Here is a 21,371-nt window from a genome sequence, read left to right as displayed (position 1 = left end):
TTATACATGTATTTTTGAAAACAAAAACGTGCTTATAAATGATTAAATTTCAAAAAATACTTCATTGATGATTTTTTTTTTACTTTGGTGAATTTGTACAACAAATACAGAAAAAAAACTTGGTAGCTAAGCTGATGTGTATTCTGAAATGTACATGCCAAAAGCATGATTATCCCTGCGTTCATTGTACCAAAGTAGGAGATACATTTTTAGCTCACCTGAGATGAAAGCTCCAGGAAGCTTTTCTGGCCGGGGGGCCATAACACTTAGATGAGCTCACTTTTGATCTCAGTCTCACTTCACTATTAAATCCTTTGATCACCTATTGTCCTTCTATCTAGCTGCCTAGCTGTCCGTCCATCTGTCTGCATGTAAACTTTTCACTTTCAACTTTCAACAACTACATGTGTATACTGGGCAAATTAAAAAAAAAGTTTGTACAAAGAATCCTTGTGAAAAGGTAGTTTACATATAAAGCAATATGAGCTGCATTTTTGAAAATTTTATTTATCTATTAAAATGTGTTATTAATTATTATGAAAAATATTTATGTAATTTTAACCTTTATGGTCAATTAGACTAAAATTAAGTACTAAACCATTTCAGAACTGAGAAGAAAAGACTTTTGTACAATCAAATATGTAGGATTATTAAAGAAGTCAATATTGTACAGGACGACAATAATGTAATCTTGCTTCAAACAAAGCTTATAAATAGTTCTTCTACTGCAAATATGAGCAACAAAAGTTTATAAATATTCTTTTTCTCTGTCCTTGAAATAGTTAAGTACAATTCTTCAATTCTGATCAAAATTGCTCATATTGCTTTAAATTGTTAAAATGAAGGGTGAAATCCTCTTACAAGAGGAGAAAATCAAGAAAAGCCAAAAATGGGTGGGATATTTAAACAATTTTCTCAAGAACCACTAGGCCAGAAAAGTTGGACGCAATCCGGAATAGCGTAAATTCTATTGTTGGAATTGGAGGAAGGTCTCTCTTCAATATAAAGTGTAGTGGGGTATTATTTTGTGGAGCGATTATTTGGGGGTTTTGGCAATTTTTTCCTGTTGTACACATGATGAATAAGTGCAATAAATAAAATATATTTATTATTCCAGACAGAAATGTTATTAAACAGATCATATAATAGTTATTAACAAGGTGTGATATAATAGTATAGTATTCAGCATATTCCTAGTACATGTATATACTAATCAATTTACACATGGTTCATAAGTTGAGATAATTGCTAACATGTGAAATTTAAATAGTCATATTTAGATGGGGGTTCTATCCACAAGTCATTCTTCCACGGTTTTTTTTGTATGAACTATACACTCATTTTGTGCACATACACTCACATGTATATGAAAAAAAAAACTTTCTTCAAATCCAATAAATATTTTTTAGCGTTTCTTGAAAGTATAATTTTATTGGAATAAAGATCTGAAAGATTTCAGTCACTGATTTCGAATATAAGATCATGCACAGCAAGTTCGAAGTAGATTCCTTCTTATAAAGTAGAAGTCACTCAACAAAGAATTTTCTTTTCTTCATTTGATATAACAGGTTTTGGAAGCAAGTTTACATCTATGTCCAAATCTATTCTCACAGAATTATGTCTCAGATCCGCTCCCTTATCTACAAATGTAAATTGAGACACTGAAGTATAATGTTACAAGATCAACTAAATAATGAATACTTGTATTATTAAAAACACCTGCACGCATGTTGATTAATACTAAAATTTCGAAATTTATCATTTGATGAAATCACTTCTCTGTTAATGTCCTTTACAAAAAAATCTATTTCTTTTGCTAAATTTGGCATAAAAATATTTCTTTGGTAAAGGACACTACCACTCCATCCAAAGTTGACCCTCCCCAGTACCCTTTACTTACCATTCAAATTAATCCTCCTAAATCGTTCGTATTCTTTGTTGAGTTTTGCTGCCAGATGAGGCTGAGTCCCGTTTCTGAGTATCGCGTCCACTAACGCTTTGAAGCAGGTCGGTCCTTTGAGGAGGAGTATGTCTAGAAATCTCTCTGCCCTCTGTCTGCGAGTTCTCAAAGACTTTATTTCCTCTTCGTCCTCAGCAGTCATCACGTGCTTGGACCGTAAATAGGCGTAGTAATTCTGAGGTTCCATATATTTACACAAATAAAATCTCTGATCTTCCAGAATTTGTAGAATCTGAAAAATGTTATTTTTGAATGTTTTTGTTCTTAAATCTTTCTAAAAAGTGTCAGAATTACAAGAAATGTAAAATCTTAAATTATTTGAAGCTTTCACTCAATTGAATTATTTTCAAAAGTGGAATTAAGACTGATGCCAAGTATATTTTTTTCTTTCTAATTGTATATTTTCTCCTGACTAAGCTAGACCTATAAAGCTAAATGCCTTAGCGTCAATAGAGGTCTGGCTTTATATTCAGCTTGATTTTTCTTTCATAAATAAAATTAACTGAAAAGGAATTTGCACATGGAAGTTTAGTTATAGATTTATTTTTATTCTCATGTGAAGCAGAATTTGTGCAAAATCTTATGCGTGAAAAGAAGAAAACACTTGTTGTGGCCTTCAACTCGACATTTAGATACCGGTATATCGACGTATTGTCAATTAACAATAGTGATGTCCACTCCTACGTCGATACGATATACCCTGGTGATTTTGAGATAAAAGATACCACAGAGTCTGACACATCTGTTTCATACTTGGATATTTTACTTGAAAAAGACGTTAATGGTAATTTAACAACCAAGCTATATGATAAACGTGATGACTTTAACTTTTCTATCGTCAACTTTCCTTACTTATGCAGCAATATACCTTCATCACCTGCATACGGAGTATATATCTCAGTTGATTCGATACGCAAGAGCATGCTCTACGTATGAATCATTTCTAAAACGAGGTAAATTATTGACAAGCAAGTTGATGAAACAAAGAATATCAGCAGTCTCGTTTAAATTTCATCATTTCGTAGTTCTATGGTCGATACAATGACCTTGTCAGCAAATGCAATTTATTATTTAGTCAAATGCTGACTTATGTTTTTCATACTAATCGTTAGTCCATTATTTATACACTGAATTGACGACGGATTTTTCCGTTATTTCCTGGTCATGACAAGGAGCACACGGCGGGTGTGACTGGTCAGCAGGGGATGCTCACTCCTCCATGGCACCTGATCCCACCTCTGATGTTTCGGATGTCCTTCTTTGCTCTGCTCCTATTTTGTATTTGTTTTATTGACTTTGAGATATTGAATACTGTTCGTTTTCTCCATATCCTTCTTACACTAAACAGTATAAGTGCAACCTTTGACGTGACTCTCGATTCAAATCTAAATACTCTGTAGAAAATGACCTAATAACATTAACATACTAGTATAGCGAAGCAGATGTCATGTTTTGCATTTACATAGATAAGAAAATATCCAATAATATACTATGGTATATATATTTTGAAAAAACATGTATAAATGGAAATGGTAACTTTAAAGAATTATTTTTTGCGAAAATGTTCATACCTCCATATCCAACTCCTCGCTGGTGATGCTGTTGCTTTTCATCATATTAGACTATATTTCTCTACCGTTACATCTGCTGGCCCCTCGCCACTCTTTCCTCCCCGACGTTTAATAGTGATTTCCCTATTAGGCTGATCTCCACACTTTTACACTTCCTCTTGTGTAGGACGATTGTTCACATTAAAAGCCTTCGTATAAACAAGACTTGTTCCGGGATTTTTTAACAACGTGATCCTTTGATCTTAGTATAATCTTTTTGTACCATATAACTGTGTACCAATGTAATCTTTCAATCATCGTTTAACGATTGTTTTGTTTATCTGTGCTGATGGCGTCTGGGTTCATAAGATTTTATATTTCTACTTGTATGTTACATTAACCTACTTTAAAAGACATGGAATACAGGTAATGCTTTTTATTCCCCTCTTTTCGGACCATGTTTTAAAATTCATTTTTAAAGATTTATTGAGACTTTCCAAAACCAAAAAGAAACAAAAAAAAATAATAAGCGAACAGATATCAAATCTTAATCAAAAAGAATGTGAATTGAATTAACCTGATAAACGATTTACGAAAATTTCCATTTCTAGCATTTAACAAAAAATATTATTCTGTTTTATATATTTTATAATATAATAATAATTTTAATTTAATGATAAAGCCTTTTGTGTAAGTGTTGAATCAGTTTTTCTTAATTTGCTTTTTCATTCAGTCAAAAATCCAAGCTCCTTTCATATAGAAATGAATTAGTCGTATTGCGCTAGAAACAGCTTCCTCGTTTGAGGGATACTGTTTAAAATCAGAACTGACCACCAATCCCTCATTCAGTCTGGGAATATATATTTTAACTATCGATACTAGAATATAAATATTTTTCCGGTAAGGAAAAAGCGGACCGCGACACTATCACAGGATAACAGGCAGGTCTTTAATGTTAATCTATTTAAGTTTATTGTTGAAATTTAGTCATGTAGGTTACATCGCATGGTTTCTATAACCATTTTAAAGTTTGTTCGTTTATTGGGTTCATCATTCTTAAGATTCGTAAAGCCTAAAACTTTCAGCCATTGTTTAAACAAGAGTAGAAGACATAGGCGTCAGAAGCAAATTGAAAGAGGGAGGGCTAAACCAACAAAAAAAGGTAAACCCCAATTTTCAATACATGCCTATATTATGTATATATTTGCAAAAAAAAGGGGGGGAGGCTAATTTAAGCTCCCCTAGGCCCCCTCCCTCGTTCCGACGCTTATGTAAGAAGACGTATAACTATAACTGCAGCACGAAAAACATAATTATGTGTGCTATGCAGCAACTTTTTTTTCTATCCAGATCGTTTCTCAACAATGATATACATATAGATCTGCTGTCAACCCCCTGATGATATACATATAGATCTGCTGTCAAACCCCTTAGTTCCCATCATTCTTAGTTTCTTGTGTAATTTCCTTTTCTTTCTTTTCGCGTTAGAATTTTGCCTGTAACGAAGTTTATTTTTTTTTTAAATTAGTGGAAAGACACTATAGTAGAGTATTTTAAAACTTGGGGAGGGGGTAATTAGAGTTTATTATTACACAGCATATAATTACTGCACCTCTACTACATGTACCAGACAAATCTACAAATACTCCAACATGATCTCTATATCGAGTTAACCATCATATAAAACTATACACTGATAATTATTTACTAATTGTAGTATATGACCTTAAAGTTTCAAAATTTAGTCGATTCATTAAAAGGTCATGGACACAGTTTAAACTGATTTTTTTAAAACAAATTTTGATGTTTAAATTTCTAAATAAGGCAATAAAATGATCAACAAAAATTTGAACCTTATTGAATTACAAAGGAGATACAGAACTTAAATTTCTTCGTAATGTAAACAAGGTTCGCGCCTTGTTTTTGTTTACATAGAGAAAATAACAAGACGAGATTCAGCAAATAATCAAAAGCTGTCTAATCGTATTAAGAATTAACTTCTTTATCAGAAAAAAAAGAAAGAAACTGTTTTAACGAACATACATCAATATATTTAACCCATAAACAAAAACATTGCACGGGCCTTGTTTACATAACAAAGGTCTTGTATTTCGACAACTAAAATTCAAATTTTTGAAAATCATAAAAGATGCCTAAGTTAAGTATTTGTAAACCTAAAAAAAACATGGAAAAATAAATTTGAACATTTTAGCAGTAATTGTGTCCATATCCCTATAATCACTCAAAATATAGTTTACAAGTTCGCCAAGATATGCCTACATCAAACTCAGTTAACGATAAACACTACATTAAGGTAGGACAAAACACCCGTGGATTCTATTTTAACCCATTTCTTAAAAAGTACCGGAGAAAAGAAGAATAATATTACTATATTGACAACAATGAATGATCCCTGTAAGAAAAATAATAAGGTTTGGTATGTTTTAACATATTTTGTAAAAAATCAAATTTTATATGTTTAAATTTTGGAATGTTTTTATGCTAACTAAGTGTAATAAACAAGCATGTGACAGTCTGTTATAAACTGCAGTGTAACTTTTGTTCCATACATAGTACAGGAATGATATTTGGACACATATATAACAAGTCTCCATTCCTTATGTACTACTAAGGGCAAGGTCATATCAAGAGGTCAAAGGTCAAATATTGTGACGTTATCTACTGAATCTGTTCGTTTTTTTGCCATTAAAATTTTTTTGATCCCATAAATTTTTGAAACCATCGGTTCAATTTTCTTTATTTTTACACATTTTATTCTAGGATCCATTAGAATCATTCTGTTGATTTTTTGTAAAAATTGAATTATACATTTTTTTCTTAGGAAAACTTAAACTGTCGGATATTACATGTGAATTTTCAATTCCGATGCTACGTATGTTCTATTTTTACTTAATATTTTACTCAAATTTTCCATTCAAATTTTTGCAAAAAAAGGATATCATAAAAGTATTATACAAATTTGCAATAGATCAATTGATAATTCTAAAAAAAACATTCTCAAGTCATAAAATAATTTCACAATTTTCTTACAGGGGTCTGATAGGCCATATTTCAGATCATGTGGGCAAAATTTGTTTTTCATATCATATATAAGGAGAGATTTTGCATCCTAGGAAAACTGAATTTGAGGAAAAATTTGGCCTATCTATTGTGTCCTACCTTAAATATCGATTTTACAAGACATGCCAGGGAGAAAGCTATTTCCTTACACATTTAAATTTTATATCCCCGAATGCAATCATTTTAATATTAATTTAGAGTGCTTCTTAAATGACCGATATCTGCAGCTTTGTTTGTAATACCTGTCATTTCCTCGTGAATGTTTTAAATGTCTGCATGCACTGTTAAAGTAGGACTGAGGTTTGGTTTTCATACTTCCTATTTTGCGTTCTGAAATAGCCATTTGGCTGAGATAGTAGGAAATAAAAATTCTAAGAAAGGAAGTAAAGAATATCATTTCTGATTAAAGTCGGTGCTTTTTGGTGTCTCCATGATATTTAGACATAGTGGACAACTGTTCTTCAGTATAGAACTCTTGAATTTACAAACTTTGTCATTATTGGTCATTTGAAAAATTATTTTGTTTAAAACATTCTAATTCTATAAAAGAGTATATGTATGCTGATTTTTTTTAAAAAGTTTCTAACTGACAATATCTGTGTAGATTTTGGAGATCAGATACTAATACTAGTATTCCAAAAAATGTTCCCATGTTCCCATGGGTACCAATTGCATCCAGTTAATAGCAGACCTATTTTTGTATTTATGAAGCAGAATTTATTCAAAAGACAAGTAGATCTAGAGAACAATGGCTGTGACCCTCAACTCGTCATTTAGATAATTAATTATATATACGATGTATTATCAATTACCATTGATTATTAATTTCTATTCTTATACCGATTCGATATATTCCAATGAACTTGGATTAAATGATACCAAAGAGTAAGACACGTATACATATTTCATGTATGGATATTTTATTGGAAAAAAGTTAATAGTAATCTAACTACAAATCTTTATGGTAAACGTGTAGACTTCAAATTTCTCTTGCAAACATCCCTATTAATATTTACTTATGTAGCAATATGCCTTTGTCACATACAATATGGAATTTATTTCTCTCAATTCATTTGATACTCAGAAGCATGTCCTGCGCATGAACAATTTATAAAATGAGGGAAGATAAGCCAATGGAGTTCCTGAAATAATATTTTCAACAGTTTCATTTGAAGTAATAATTTCTTTAATTCGATGATCGATACAGTGACTTTGTCAGTAAGTACCGGGTATAAGAAGATGGGGGGATAAGGTGGGCGAAGTGCCTATAGTGCGACAGATAAGAAGTGAAAATTTCAATCTCAATTAAATCCAAATTTTATTTGATATTTCATCTTATATTAAAGTATTCTTTATGTAAAATCTCTTCAATTTACAAAAATCTCACAAAAACAGAAAATATTTGCCTATGAAAAAGCTTACACACACTAAAAAGAACAAAAACGATCATTTTCTCGTACTTCAACAAAATTTTTCAATATGAGTGGGTATTCGTTCCATTTTTTCGAAAGATGATCCTAAAAGTTTGCAATAGAATACACATTTTTTGATTTACAAAAATATGGAGCGATGACCCACTATACCTTTAAAGTACACTTTTATAACACAACATTCGCATCTTTCCGAGAAATACTTCAAGCCCATTAAGTCGCGGGTCATATCACAAACATGATTTAAATGTCCAAAATCACCAAAAGTGATGTAGCAAAGTGGTTAATGCATTAGTCTGAAAGCATTATGCTATTGATACGTCGGATTTTTATTGCTAGTGTTCGAATCCCACGAAAAACATCTTTTAATTTTATGAAAGAAAATTATTTTACGAGATTTTTTTTCTCTTAGAAAAGTCTTTTTTGCTCATAATTTCAAAAATTTTAATAACTAGATGTTAATTGAAATACTAAATTCACATATTGAATATGATTTCTTAATATCAGACGCTATAGGCATTCCCCACCTTGTTCCCCCATCTTCTTTATCATTAATGTGTTTCATACCAATTTTTACACCATTATTTACCCACTAAATTGTCTACGGATTTTTCAGTCTGCTCATCATGATAAGGATCACTCGAAATGTGACCGGTCTACGGATTTTTTTTTGGTTATTTTTTGTTATTCTACTCCCGATTTGTGCTATCAAATTGGAATTGAAAGCTCAAATACTGTTTCTTATCTCCATATTTCATTTCATGTAAATGAATACCATACGTTCTAGAGGGAAGGGAAGGCGGAAATGTCCGGCTATAATCAAATATTAATTGTGGATCATCCTTCTCTATAATGGGGAGAAAAAACCTAATAGTGTATAAAAGCGTCAATTCTTATAATACATTTTACGTCAAATATAATCTTACAGTGATTAGGCCAACATTTTTTATTTACTGTTTTACGGCAGCGCCGACCCTACTTTGTTTTAAAAGATAATTTGTGTAAAAGATTTAACAAGCCTTTCAAAACGTGAATTGTCATTGGCTATTTAAGTAAATATATCCATCCAATCACAGTTGGCAAAACTAATTGTGCTATCAAATTTAGCGGCAAAATATCAGAATCGTAGAGTAATTTTTTAAATGCACCCAGTCATTTTAAAAAGTGACATGACATTTATTAGAAAAAAGCATTAATTTTAGATTAACTTTTAATGAAAGACCATATTTCATTTCATGGAATAAATGAATTCTGTCAACCCCTTGTTTTGGGAGGTTTTAAGAACGTATTATCTTTGAAAATTGTTTAAAAGCATTGAAATACGGCTTGAAGATTATTCTTAAACTTATTTTTAATACAGTAGTGTTTTCTTTTACTTGTAGAAAGAGAATAGAACACTGTAGAGTAGAAAGTGACGTGACTGAGGAAATTCGAGTCACAACTTCCACTCGTTATTATAATGTTAATCAAACTTATTACGATTCAAAATGGAATTTTACTTGCTATGTAAATATTAATTGTGGATCATCAACCTTTTTACCACTCTACTATAACAAATATGACTTCTTTTTTTATTAAAAAATTGTGGATTAGAACCAGCTTTTAGAAATATAAAACCTAATATACTTATGTATAATAGAAAGTTATAGCAAATATTTTCTTGTTTTCAACAGACAAGATACATTTTATCCACCTACCGGTACAATTCCATTCTTAATTCAAAAAATAAAAAAAAATGGTACATTTGTTTATTTTATTTTTATTTTTCTGACCGACTGCTTGAATTTGAAGATTTTATTTTTATTTCGACCCCCCGACTCAAATTTTTGAAAAAAATTACCGTAAAACAGGAAATAAAAAAATGTTGGCCTTAGTACAAGTTCACGACCGACTGGCTAAAATCGTCCTACTGAAAACTTTCTTTTACATGTAACCAGGATGCAATTTAACTATTTTTAATGCATTTGTTAAGATATATTTTGAAAATTCTGCACTGGAAACATTTTCTGGAAAAATTCTCACCTACTACTGATCCAATTCTTATATATACCCCCGCTTGAAAAGCGAGAGGGTATTAATGATCGGGAAGTCCGTACGTCCGTCTGTCCAGCTGTACGTCCGTCTATTACGCTTTGGGGTACCTATCTCTTATCCGCAACTCCTCTTTTACCACTGAATAAATGAGACTTTCACAGAATTTTTGTTATATAGTGCCATTGTGACCTCCTATTTTACTTTTTGATCGGACACACATTTTGGGTTTCCCAGTGCAAAACATGAGTATGGCTAATGTTTTTTTAAATATATTATTGAAGGGTACCTATATCTTTTATTCGCAACTCCTCCAATACCACTGAATAAGATTAAGTTGAATGATACTTTAACAGATTGTTTATTACATAATACCATTGTTCACCTTCTATTTTTACTTTTTGATCTGACGCTTTATTTCAGGTCTCCCATTGCAAAACATGGACTTTGCCATTATAATCATATGGGAGGCGCGGGGGTATCATTTAAGTACGTCTAGTTTATCCTGAATCAAAAGAGGACAAAGAAATATAATTAGAATTTTGCCCTTACAGCAACTTTTCTGAAATTTCGATATAATCATTTTGCCAAGTAAAACTATAGTATTGGCAATTTCTTTTTCAGAATTTATCTATATCAAAGTTTTAAAGTACAAATAGTCAGAATACAAGTCTGAAATAAAACTTGAGGCTGTATACTTTTGTACTAGTATAACAACCGTCAGTACTTTAGGGTCTCCGCCTTGGTGTTTGTAAGGGAATTAACACAACACTCGAAACAATTTCCGCTTACGTTGTAAATTCACACAATGAGTTTCTTTTATATTTTGATATTCTTTAAATTTCGTGCTCAATGACAGTGCAATCCTCATGACAATGACCAGGCAAGCTTGCACTACACTCACAAGTTTGACTTTTTATTAAGAGAAGACGGATGTGATCGTATTTACCCAGAAGAAGGACTGAATTGTTATCACTTAAAATGGCGAACCCAAGTACTAAAACTCTAACAAACAATTCAATGAGAAAAACACAACACTCTCGTCTTTTTTTGTAAGTTACATAAGTGTTTATTCACAACTTAATAGCTTAACAATATAAATTGTAAAATGTTACATCAACTTTTATCTTGAGCTCACGAAATTTGATATTTAAGTAAAACTATAGAGTCTTTTGACTGCATAGTGTCATAATTGAAGAAAATTGTAGAAATACATTGCCATTTTAATCAGTCTAAATAATGAAGAATATTCCACACAAAATTATTTGTCAATCGATAGCTTTTAATGAGAAATTTACATAAACTGAAATCACCCCCATTTACATATAATTGTTAGTGCACTTTTACAGTTACATTAAACAAAAAAAAACTTTACAACCTCTAAACATGTACATGATAAAAAAAATCGTAGTCCTTTCTTTACATGTCTGAGCATCTGTACATGTGTAGATATGCAAATACCGCCCGTAATTTTATTTTTAGACAAATAATGAACACATACACCTACTTACTCTGATTGAGCAGTAATATCTGGCCCAGAATTCCACAAAAAAACGCAGGCTCGGAGCAAAAAAAAAAATTGCGTTTTTGAAAATTAATATCACATGTATCTGATTGAAAAATATGTACACGTATGTCCTGTTTATACATGTACTTCATCACACAACATAAATATGTGACGGTAATAAAACCATCTTCACAATATCAAGATTTGTGATTTCGGAACTCCACACAACGTTTGTGTGAAGTTTCGAGAATCACAAAACCTTGCTTTGTGAGGATGTAATAAATACTTACATAATTGTCATATTACAACTGTAACGGGTAGAGGTCAAATATTGTAATTTGATGATATTTCACTTTAACACGTTAACCGGTGTTTTATGTAGGGATAAAGTGGTCTGATTTCCAGATACCTGCGTATAAAGCAATTGGTGATACACTTTTACAGCTTAGAAAAGCGCTGAACTCGGGACACCTATAATTCATTGATACCAACTTCTGCATTCTTTACTGACACTAAACATGCTAAAGCAAACCTAAAGACTATGTATGATGTTAGCAAGAAAAGTTGAAAATATGTCCACAGATAACCACTGACACATGATAGATTAAGAAAGATTAAAGGAAAACATCCGGCAAGTATTTCCACTGCCCAGGGAAAATTCCCCATTTTTTACACAAACAAAAAGCGGTAATAAAAGGACATCAGACACTAGCAAAACGACCATATTCAATTTAAAAAAGATCTTGGATCTGAAAATTTAAATCCACTAACCCCGAAATAAGAATTTTTTCATTGACCACACTAATATGTTGATTGGAGACAGGCCAGGAAAAATCCCGAATGGCAAGTTTACAATGCAGGGTTTTTAAAAAACCTAAAATTCCCCAATACCAGGGGCAAAAAGTCAAAACAAATAATGAACGAATGTAATATTGAATGTCTAAAAAATACTATTTGTTATGCTTGTGAATCTTCCCTATAGCTTAATTTGTCAGATTCTAAGGAGGATGGTTTGCTTTCTGGGGTTTCCACGGGAATTCTCTCGTTTCTCTTGTAAAGCAATGTCCCTACTTTTGGCTCTGGTAAACAATCTGGATCCACATCTATATTTGCATTTGGGTCTACAGGTTTGCTACCCGTCAGTAAATCTACAAACATGGTAAAATATTAAAGAGTGTATGTCTGATATTTTAACAAAATAAGGGAATATTTACATCCACTGAATATTTTCTCCTTTATTTCTTACCAAAAACCCATTGCGTTAATCACTGCATGAACTACATTAGGCATGTCGCCTGTACAGATTTCTTGATCTGTGGCTGTTCCATCAATGAAACGTATAAAGACGTTCGCATTATTAATACAATAATTAAACTTTTTAATCCTTCTTTAAATGATTATTTAAAAAGATAAAATATAAACAATAAAATGTCTTTCTTTCTTTGTTATTACTGTAATTAACGGTCGCAGCTATTGCAGAAAAAATTTACATAACCCGCTTACGCGGGTTATGTATTTTTTTCTGCAACAGCTGCTTCCATTAATTCTGATTGGTTCGTTTTTAAATCTCATAAAAAAACAACATACCTTTCTCCCCCTCCTATTAATTGTTTTATAGAATAATTCACTCAGTTAATGTATTTTCTAATTAGCACCATTTCCAAAAAATATAGCGATCTTTACATATGAAGACACAGAAATATATTTGGTTTGTTGGTTAACTGTTTTTCTTATTTAAAAAAATTGTCTTTCGTAATTCAGTTTTACAAGTACAGTTGTACTTTAAAGTATCTTGAATACTGATATATCCAATACCATATATATATATATATATATATATATATATATATATATATATATATATATATATATATATATATATATGTCGTCCCAACCTCTTTCTTCTTAAAATATTTTACCCCTGGATATCTCGAATCCTCGGATATCTCGAATTTTTTTCTTGGTCACATCGAGTTCAAGATAACGAAGTTTGATTGTGTATGTATTGACATAATGGTTTACTAGAATTCCATTCATAATGCAAATGGTTCATATCACAGGCCTTTGGATCGCTTAAAAAAAATTTTGTGTATAATTTTTTCAACACCTCAATTTTTTTTTCTAAGCGATCTAAAGGACTGTGGTTCATATAATCCTCACAGGCCTGACTATTGTTATGCTATTAGGATTGAAAGAAGACTTACTGTGTAATTGTATCTTTTTTCGTTCATATTCCTGGTTTAATTTCGTCACTATAAATGTCTGTGTTCCATTTTTTAATATTGCGTCAACTAGTCCCATGTAACACATTGGTCCCTTCTGAAGCAAGATGTCCAAGAATTTCTCGGCTCTCTGTTTTCTCGATATTTGGAATTTGATCACCTCTTCATCCTCGGCCGTTAGGAGATGCTTTGATCTCAGGTAAGCAAAGTGATTCTGGGGTTCCAGGTATTTACAAAGGTAAAATCTCTGTTCTTCTAATATCTGGAATAAGAAAGGGAATGAATCTATTTAAGCTGATATTCATTATATATATTGCTACCATTTTTGAAATTTTGCCCATTGTTGATATTAATACATGTAAATAAACAATACACGTCTGTATACATATTTTCCCGCTTAAAACTTATATAGAAGTGAATGTAACCAGCTGATTAGTAATGTTCAGGGATAAGATCATTATTAAGTTTGCTGTGATAAAATGCTAACATAATTTGGTCCTATTACAAATAAAACATAGATAAATACAAAATATCACAACTGTCAAATCGTTAATTTTCTCGGCCAAATATGGTCAATAACGTACTTTGTTTTTTATGAGAGCTTTTTGATAAATTTTAAGCCCAGTGAGTCTCCATACACAATGTTTTGTACCCCTATGAGATCTAGATAAAGAACTCAAAATCTGAAATGCTAGATACTTACATTTAAGCTGACTTCGTACTGGATCTCTTCTTCTGACACGTTTTTACCATTCATAATGAATGGCATCAATTGTACCTCATTATATGTAATTTTTTCCCAATACGTGAATGAGTGTTCGGTTCCTATTTGTTTACCATGCACTTCCTTGTCAGAAAATGGGGTCATCGAGTAGTAAAATTTAAAATCCCGTTACTGACAAAATGATGTATCTTGAATTCCGAATAAAGGCAAAGTTTTAACTGACTTCACGGGTGTTTGCCCTAATTCTAGTAGCTTTAGGGTTGTTTTTCAACTTGAAAGCAGAGACATAGATAACTTTAATAATAGAAACTGGAAAAACGGTTTTCCCCCGAAATTTTTCACCCTAAAGCACTACAAATATATGATAGAAAATTTTGAAAAGAATGTAAAAAAAACTTATATATACTGTAATTTACAAGTTTTCGAAAAATGAAATATTTAAAATATAAAGTTTATAATCTTTTAATAATTTTTTTTTCAGACAACATACAGCATTATATATATAGGCCCTATATCAGATACACTGTTTTTATGTATCAGTCAAAAATGATTTATTTAAAAACGACTTAGAAAGACAAACGGGTTACATTATCAATATCGAGTAATGCATGCTTATTAGACTACCAAAAATAGGAAAAAGATGCGTCGACCCCCGATTTAAACAGAAAATGAAAACTGGGAAATGAACTCTTAGTTGGTATACGTGATCAAATCTACTGAGAAGCCCTTCGAGCTTCACAGGATTTGATCACGTGAGCAACTAAAAGTTCATTTCCCAGAGAACTTTTTACCATTATTGTTTATTTCTTCATTAAATTTACTTACTAACGCCTGTATCTGACATCGTAGATGCAAGATGCAACATAAATATGTAGACATACGACTTATTTATGTCAACATGCAAGATAATTATGTCAGCATGCAACTTATTTATGTCAACATGCAAGATAATTATGTCAACATGCAACTTATTTATGTCAACATGCAAGATAATTATGTCAACATGCGACTTATTTATGTCAACATGCAAGATAATTATGTCAGCATGCAACTTATTTATGTCAACATGCAAGATAATTATGTCAACACGCGGGTTAATTATATGTACATGCAACTTATCATGTTAACATGCAAGATAATTATGTCAACATGCGACTTATTTATGTCAACATGCAAGATAATAAGTTGCATATCAACATACATATCTTGCATGTTGACATAAATATGTCGCATGTTGACATAATTATCTTGCATGTTGACATAAATAAGTTGAATGTTGACAAAATAATCTTGCAAATTGACATAAATAAGTTGCATATCTACATATTGTTCTTGCATGTTGACAAATAAGTCGCATGTCTACATAATTATGTTACATCTTGTAACTACCACGTCAGATACGGGCGTTAGTAAGTAAATTTAACTACATTCAAATTATATTTTCTTATTACATCTGTAACTTGCATGTCCACATAATTAACTTGGATGTTGACATAAATAAGTTTCATGTCTACAGTTAACATAATTTTTCTTGCATGTAGGGGGCAGTAATATACGGAAACGTATAACCGCCTCGTGTTGTTGTTTTAGAACGCGATATCATGATATAAAAATGTTGCCAAATACAATTACTTCAAGGTTTGGCGATATAATTATGACAACAATCTCTGATGTATGCTACTTTTCTACTATGTTTTAGACGACTTATACGCTTTGATGTATCCAAGTTGAATTCCTAAATGTCGTACCTAAAATAATAAGTAAACATTATGTCGCTAAAACTAGATATCGCAGACATTAGTGCAATATAACATAAATGAAGACTTTGCTTAGACGAGTTGATTTAATCAAAGAGAAAAATTCAACAAAATTCGAACGACTTATAACATCAGATTTATACAAGATACAAGATTTTATCAGTCCAATTTGGGCTCTTGGAGGAGCAAAAAGAAAAAATTGCAACCAAAAGAAGGAGGAGGATCCAATTGATAGAACAAACATGATCTTACATATAATGAGAGCAGTTGATAAAAATGTACTAGTATATAAGAGATATACTGAATATATATACATGAAATGTATATATGTTATAATAGCATTATAAAGTGAAAGGCAAGAATCTGGGAAAAAGTACATATTTGCATATCAAAATATCCTCAATTAAGGTAGATTACCAAGGAATCTAGCAATTGATATAAGGATGTCAGGGTCTTAATTAGTCATGAGCCAATAAAATTGATTATCATAAGATAGAGACTGAACTTTTAACATTTAATTTTACAAATATTTAAAAGTTCAAGTCTTTTTACATTAAGATGAGGACATACAAGGAAAAACTGATTTTCATCCTGAATATAACGTATTGCATTGAATTGATGCCTGATTTAAATAAAATAATTTAAATAGTTATAGGATATCTTGCAGGCTCTTCTCTTCCCTAAAAAATAAATCTTATGAATGTTTCTTCAAAAGACAGTCACTATATTTGGTAATACTTGTCCACTATTTAATGCAAACTATGATAACGATATCTTTAATCATGTTCTTAGCTTGGAGAACATATGCAAACATATAAGCATTTAATATTTTCGTCTGATGTAATATCATGCATTAAATATGCCTTCACATCTGCACTTACTCTATACATGTATTTTAAAATTATGTGTAGACTGATAAAATGAATGAAATAATTTGCACTTTGTCCTCTTTCTTTTTAAAGATAACACACAAGCTCATTAGTTAGTATTGTCACAGACGCAATTCCCCCCCCCCCCCCCCCCCAATAATGTTATGAATCATTTAGTAAATTCAGATTTATGTTATAATTTTAAAAAATCATATACATTTTATGAAGTTGATCTTTGAGAACATTTAAAAAAGCATATACATAAAGAATATTAACACTGTAAAAACTGCAAATGTCCTTTTGTTTATTCTGAGAAAAAAACATTGCAATTACTGACAGCATGAAATTTTAGATTTTTATTTCTAAAAATCATGTATTTTTTAAATAATCAATTTCGGAGAATAAAAATTAGGCACGTAGCTACGGTTTTCAAAGAGTGTCCCGAGTCCTGAGAAAAGCACACACTAGAAAAAAGAGGAAAGCATTGTCTAGACATGCACTACGGGCTTGCAATTACTTTAGTGCTATAATAATTTGAATTATTTTATTTTAATCAGACATCAATTCAATGCAATACGTCATATTAATAAATCTGATGTTACAAGTCGTTCGCATTTTGCTGAATTTCCTCTTTGATTAAATCTAGACGTCTTCGCGAAGTCGTCATATTTGTAATATTGCACTAATGTCTGCCATATTTTAATTTTAGCGGCTTAATTTTTACACATAATTTTAGTGCGACCTTTAGAAACTCAACTTGCAGGGCCGTAACTACCATTGAGGCTACGGAGGCAATTGCCTTCTCTAGATTTTCATTTTTTTTTTTTGGAAATAAGAAACACAACACAAGCAGCTGGATCAAGATTGATCATTTATTTGTTTGATTATAGCCACCTGAGCAATTTTTCAGCAATCCAGTGAGTGTCACCATTACCTATGCTCGGCGTTCAGGGCCTTTAGCATGCAGATAGATTTGTATCCAAACATTCACGTCACCCTCAAGCTGCTCTTAACTCTACCAGTAGGTTCATGTTCTTGCGAGAGATCGTCCTCGGCACTCCGGCGGTTAAAGACATGGTGTAGAGCCACAATGACAGAAGATCGGCTCTGTGGTTTGGCTATGCTCCATGTCCACCGGAACGATCAGGTCGGCCAGGTAAACGCAGAGTCCGTGTTAAGACGGTGGGACATGGGAGGAAGCAGAAAGATCCATCTTGCGTTCTCTGGTGATCAAAGCTAGACGATCACCATTAAGCCTTCAGACAATATTGAAAATGGGAATTACGATTGCAATTTATTTGATCATATCTATCCAAAATAGTACATAAACAGGTAATATAATAAAGTGGTAAGCATCCTCAAAATCAAGGAAATGGTCCAAAATTGAGCCGTTTGAAGCAATTTTCAATCGGCGGCCCCCAAACCCCCGCCTCCTCTATCTTTTACCCCTAGTTACGGCCCTGACTTGGATATATCAAAGTGTATAAGTCGTCTAAAACATATCAGAATAGTATTATTCATCAAAGATTATTGTCATAATTATATCGACAAACCTTGAAATAATTGTATTTGACAACATTTGTATATCATAATATCGCGTTCTAAAACAACAACAGCGGTTATACGTTTCCGTAGTAATATGCCACCATAGTTTATAAGGTGGACATACAAATAAAAAAAAGAATGATGTCCATCTTCAACAACAGTTTGACAATTAATACAGTATCTTTCATCTCTTGGTATAATTAGATTACAATATATTTAAAAGTTCGTTGTTTTTTCCAAGATGGCAAACATTATTTTCAAGTTTGTTTCGAGTTACCTCTCTTTGGTTACAAGGAAACTTCGATTTTCGACGAATATCCTGCTGCAATTTTTTCTCCATTATTTCCCTATCTTTTCCCATAAATTTCGTTTGAGTTGACACCTCTGTATTCTTATTTTAAGAAAATGGTACAATGACTATCATAATTTGGTGAAAATTAGAACTTCGGCTAGTATCTTAACAGACTGTTGATATTTAAGGTAGTCCGATCCTCAGGTTTATAAAATTAGCAGTTAAGTAGTAAAACATACTGTAATATATCACTTGATTTGTAAACGTAATATTATGCGGTCGTCCAGTTCTCATTCTTGTTAAATCTATGTTCAACATGTGCCTGCCAGGAAAGTTGTTCGTTTATGATTTTATTGGAAATAATATGTCAGCTTATCTAGATACGATTTTAGTAATAGCTATTATCATCATAATTTACCTGTTGTCGCTTCATGTAATATCGTAGGAGTTATAATATCGGGGAATAGAGGGTGGATTTTACTTTTCATGTTTTGGAAGCCATCATACTTTACTCGGATCGTCATTTCCGGTTTGGTGACCTATATGTATTTACTAGTAATGCATTGTTCTATTGAAGTTATGAATATGGGATCGTATTCTACTTTTTAGTTTGAGTTGTTTTGTGATTTGAAGCTACAAGTTGTTATTTATTGTTAGCATTCACTTTATAATCAGTCAGCTTTATCGGGACTACATTTGTGTACGCTAGTGTCGGTAGTTACGATATTCCTACGCTACATTGTTCTGCATATATTGTACAGTCTAGGGATGTTTTATAAACATTGAAGGAATTTATTAATTCGTCTAGTCAAGCTTATATTATGTGTTATATTTCCACTTGTCAATTTTACATAGTTTTTCTAGTTACGATGTTGTACGGAAGCTTGTGTGGCAGAAGTAGTTCTGTGTGGGAACTTGTGTGGGAACTCAGCCTCCCGTACAAGCTTTTGATTGGTTAATAGTTCGTACGGCATAATTTTATTGGATAATTCGAGTCATGTGACAGGGAATGGGAGGTTATATAAGAGAGCGCGTACTACGTTACGACAGATTTCAGCTAGTTGTATGGCGGCTATATTTGAAAGTTAAAAGAAAAAAAACCAAAACGGTGAGATACTTATAATGTTATTTACGTATATTTAGCCTAGTTAGCAATCTCCTACCACACTGGACGACCTAAACTTGTGTTTCTGAAGAATCAGCTGTTTTACACTGATGTTTACATATTGTATTGTTATGATTATGAGATGCTGCACATACAATAAATGCTGAGTATGACTGATCAATCATCTTGAGTATCATTCAACAAAGAATCTACACAGAGTGGTGCCTGGTTGTTTAATTTATATTACAACAAATTTAATTACTGGTACATCCTGACAAAAGATGCTTTATTTAGAAGATAAACTATGGCCTATATAGATGCTGAGGATTCAGAAATACTAGCCACCCCTGGGGTAGCTTACAAACTGGTGTCAGAAGTGGGATACTAAATTATTTTAGTGTCCTGATACGAGCCCATGAGCCGTCCAGTGTGGTAGTTTAACATCAACATTACAGTCTTAGAAGATAAGATGACATAGATTTAACATTAGAATTATTGCTGCTTATTTAAGACGACATAAAGAAAATTAAGATGTCAGAATCCGGTGAGTCGGTCGATCATGAAGTCGAAGTACGCGTGCCTCAGTCGGTAATGTTTGACGATGGCGGTCAAGGTGACACGTATGACGAACATCAGAAGTCGAGCAATGAGGTACTTTTAGAAAGATCGTCTCCCAGAGGAAATGAAGACAATCATGGTCCACCTAGTGCCTACAGTGGTTTTTCTGGAAGACCTGCTCCTCAGATATTTTCAAGCCCTATCCAACCTGTAAATTACACGATGAAACCTGAGTCCTATGATGGTACTGTAAGCTGGGAAGAGTACATCTCACATTTCAATGACTGTGCAGAACTAAGCCTATGGACAGAGAGAGATAAGGTTCTGTTCCTTGCTGCAAGCTTAAGAGGCCAAGCCAGGACATTTTACATGAGCTTATCCTTGCTAGAAAGAAGATCCTTTGACACACTTACCAACAAATTTAGTCAGCGATTTGGAAATTCCAGACACCAGAACAAATGGTTAGCTAAGCTTGAATCACGCAGACGACAACAGGGCGAGAGTGCTGCTGCTCTAGGTGATGATATCCGACAAATGGTTCAGAAAGCTTACTGCAATTTAGATGAGCAAGCTCAAGAAATTTTAGCCTTAAATCACCTTTACAAGCTGATAAGTGTCGAGATGAAGTGCAGATGTATTGATAAAGATTGTCAGAGTATTTCAGAAGCCGCAGACATAATTGACAGATATGAAGCCATCCTTGGTGAAAACTACGACAAAAAGAAACAACATGCTAGAGC

At 32.3% G+C, this 21,371-nt stretch overlaps 2 protein-coding genes across 2 annotated transcripts; both read right to left on the bottom strand.

The window, feature by feature from the left end:
• Positions 1 to 1,411: 1,411 nt before the first annotated feature.
• Positions 1,412 to 3,754, bottom strand: LOC134270315 (B-cell lymphoma/leukemia 10-like). Its single transcript, XM_062752534.1, has 3 exons — positions 3,532 to 3,754; positions 1,901 to 2,192; positions 1,412 to 1,640 (listed from the first exon to the last, which is right to left on the bottom strand). The coding sequence occupies exons 1-3, from the start codon at positions 3,574 to 3,576 to the stop codon at positions 1,531 to 1,533; spliced, it is 447 nt and encodes a 148-aa protein (XP_062608518.1). The 5' UTR covers positions 3,577 to 3,754; the 3' UTR covers positions 1,412 to 1,530.
• Positions 3,755 to 11,790: 8,036 nt separating this feature from the next.
• Positions 11,791 to 14,664, bottom strand: LOC134270314 (B-cell lymphoma/leukemia 10-like). The gene is made up of 3 exons (XM_062752533.1): positions 14,485 to 14,664; positions 13,764 to 14,043; positions 11,791 to 12,707 (listed from the first exon to the last, which is right to left on the bottom strand). Exons 1-3 carry the CDS (start codon positions 14,647 to 14,649, stop codon positions 12,517 to 12,519), a joined length of 636 nt encoding a protein of 211 aa, XP_062608517.1. The 5' UTR covers positions 14,650 to 14,664; the 3' UTR covers positions 11,791 to 12,516.
• Positions 14,665 to 21,371: the final 6,707 nt, after the last annotated feature.

The sequence above is a fragment of the Saccostrea cucullata genome, unplaced genomic scaffold, assembly GCF_032062105.1.
Source record: "Saccostrea cucullata isolate Sc308-1 unplaced genomic scaffold, CSIRO_AGI_Scuc_v1 ctg203, whole genome shotgun sequence".
Taxonomy (NCBI): Eukaryota; Metazoa; Mollusca; class Bivalvia; order Ostreida; family Ostreidae; genus Saccostrea; species Saccostrea cuccullata.
This window is presented reverse-complemented; position numbering and strand designations above follow the sequence as displayed.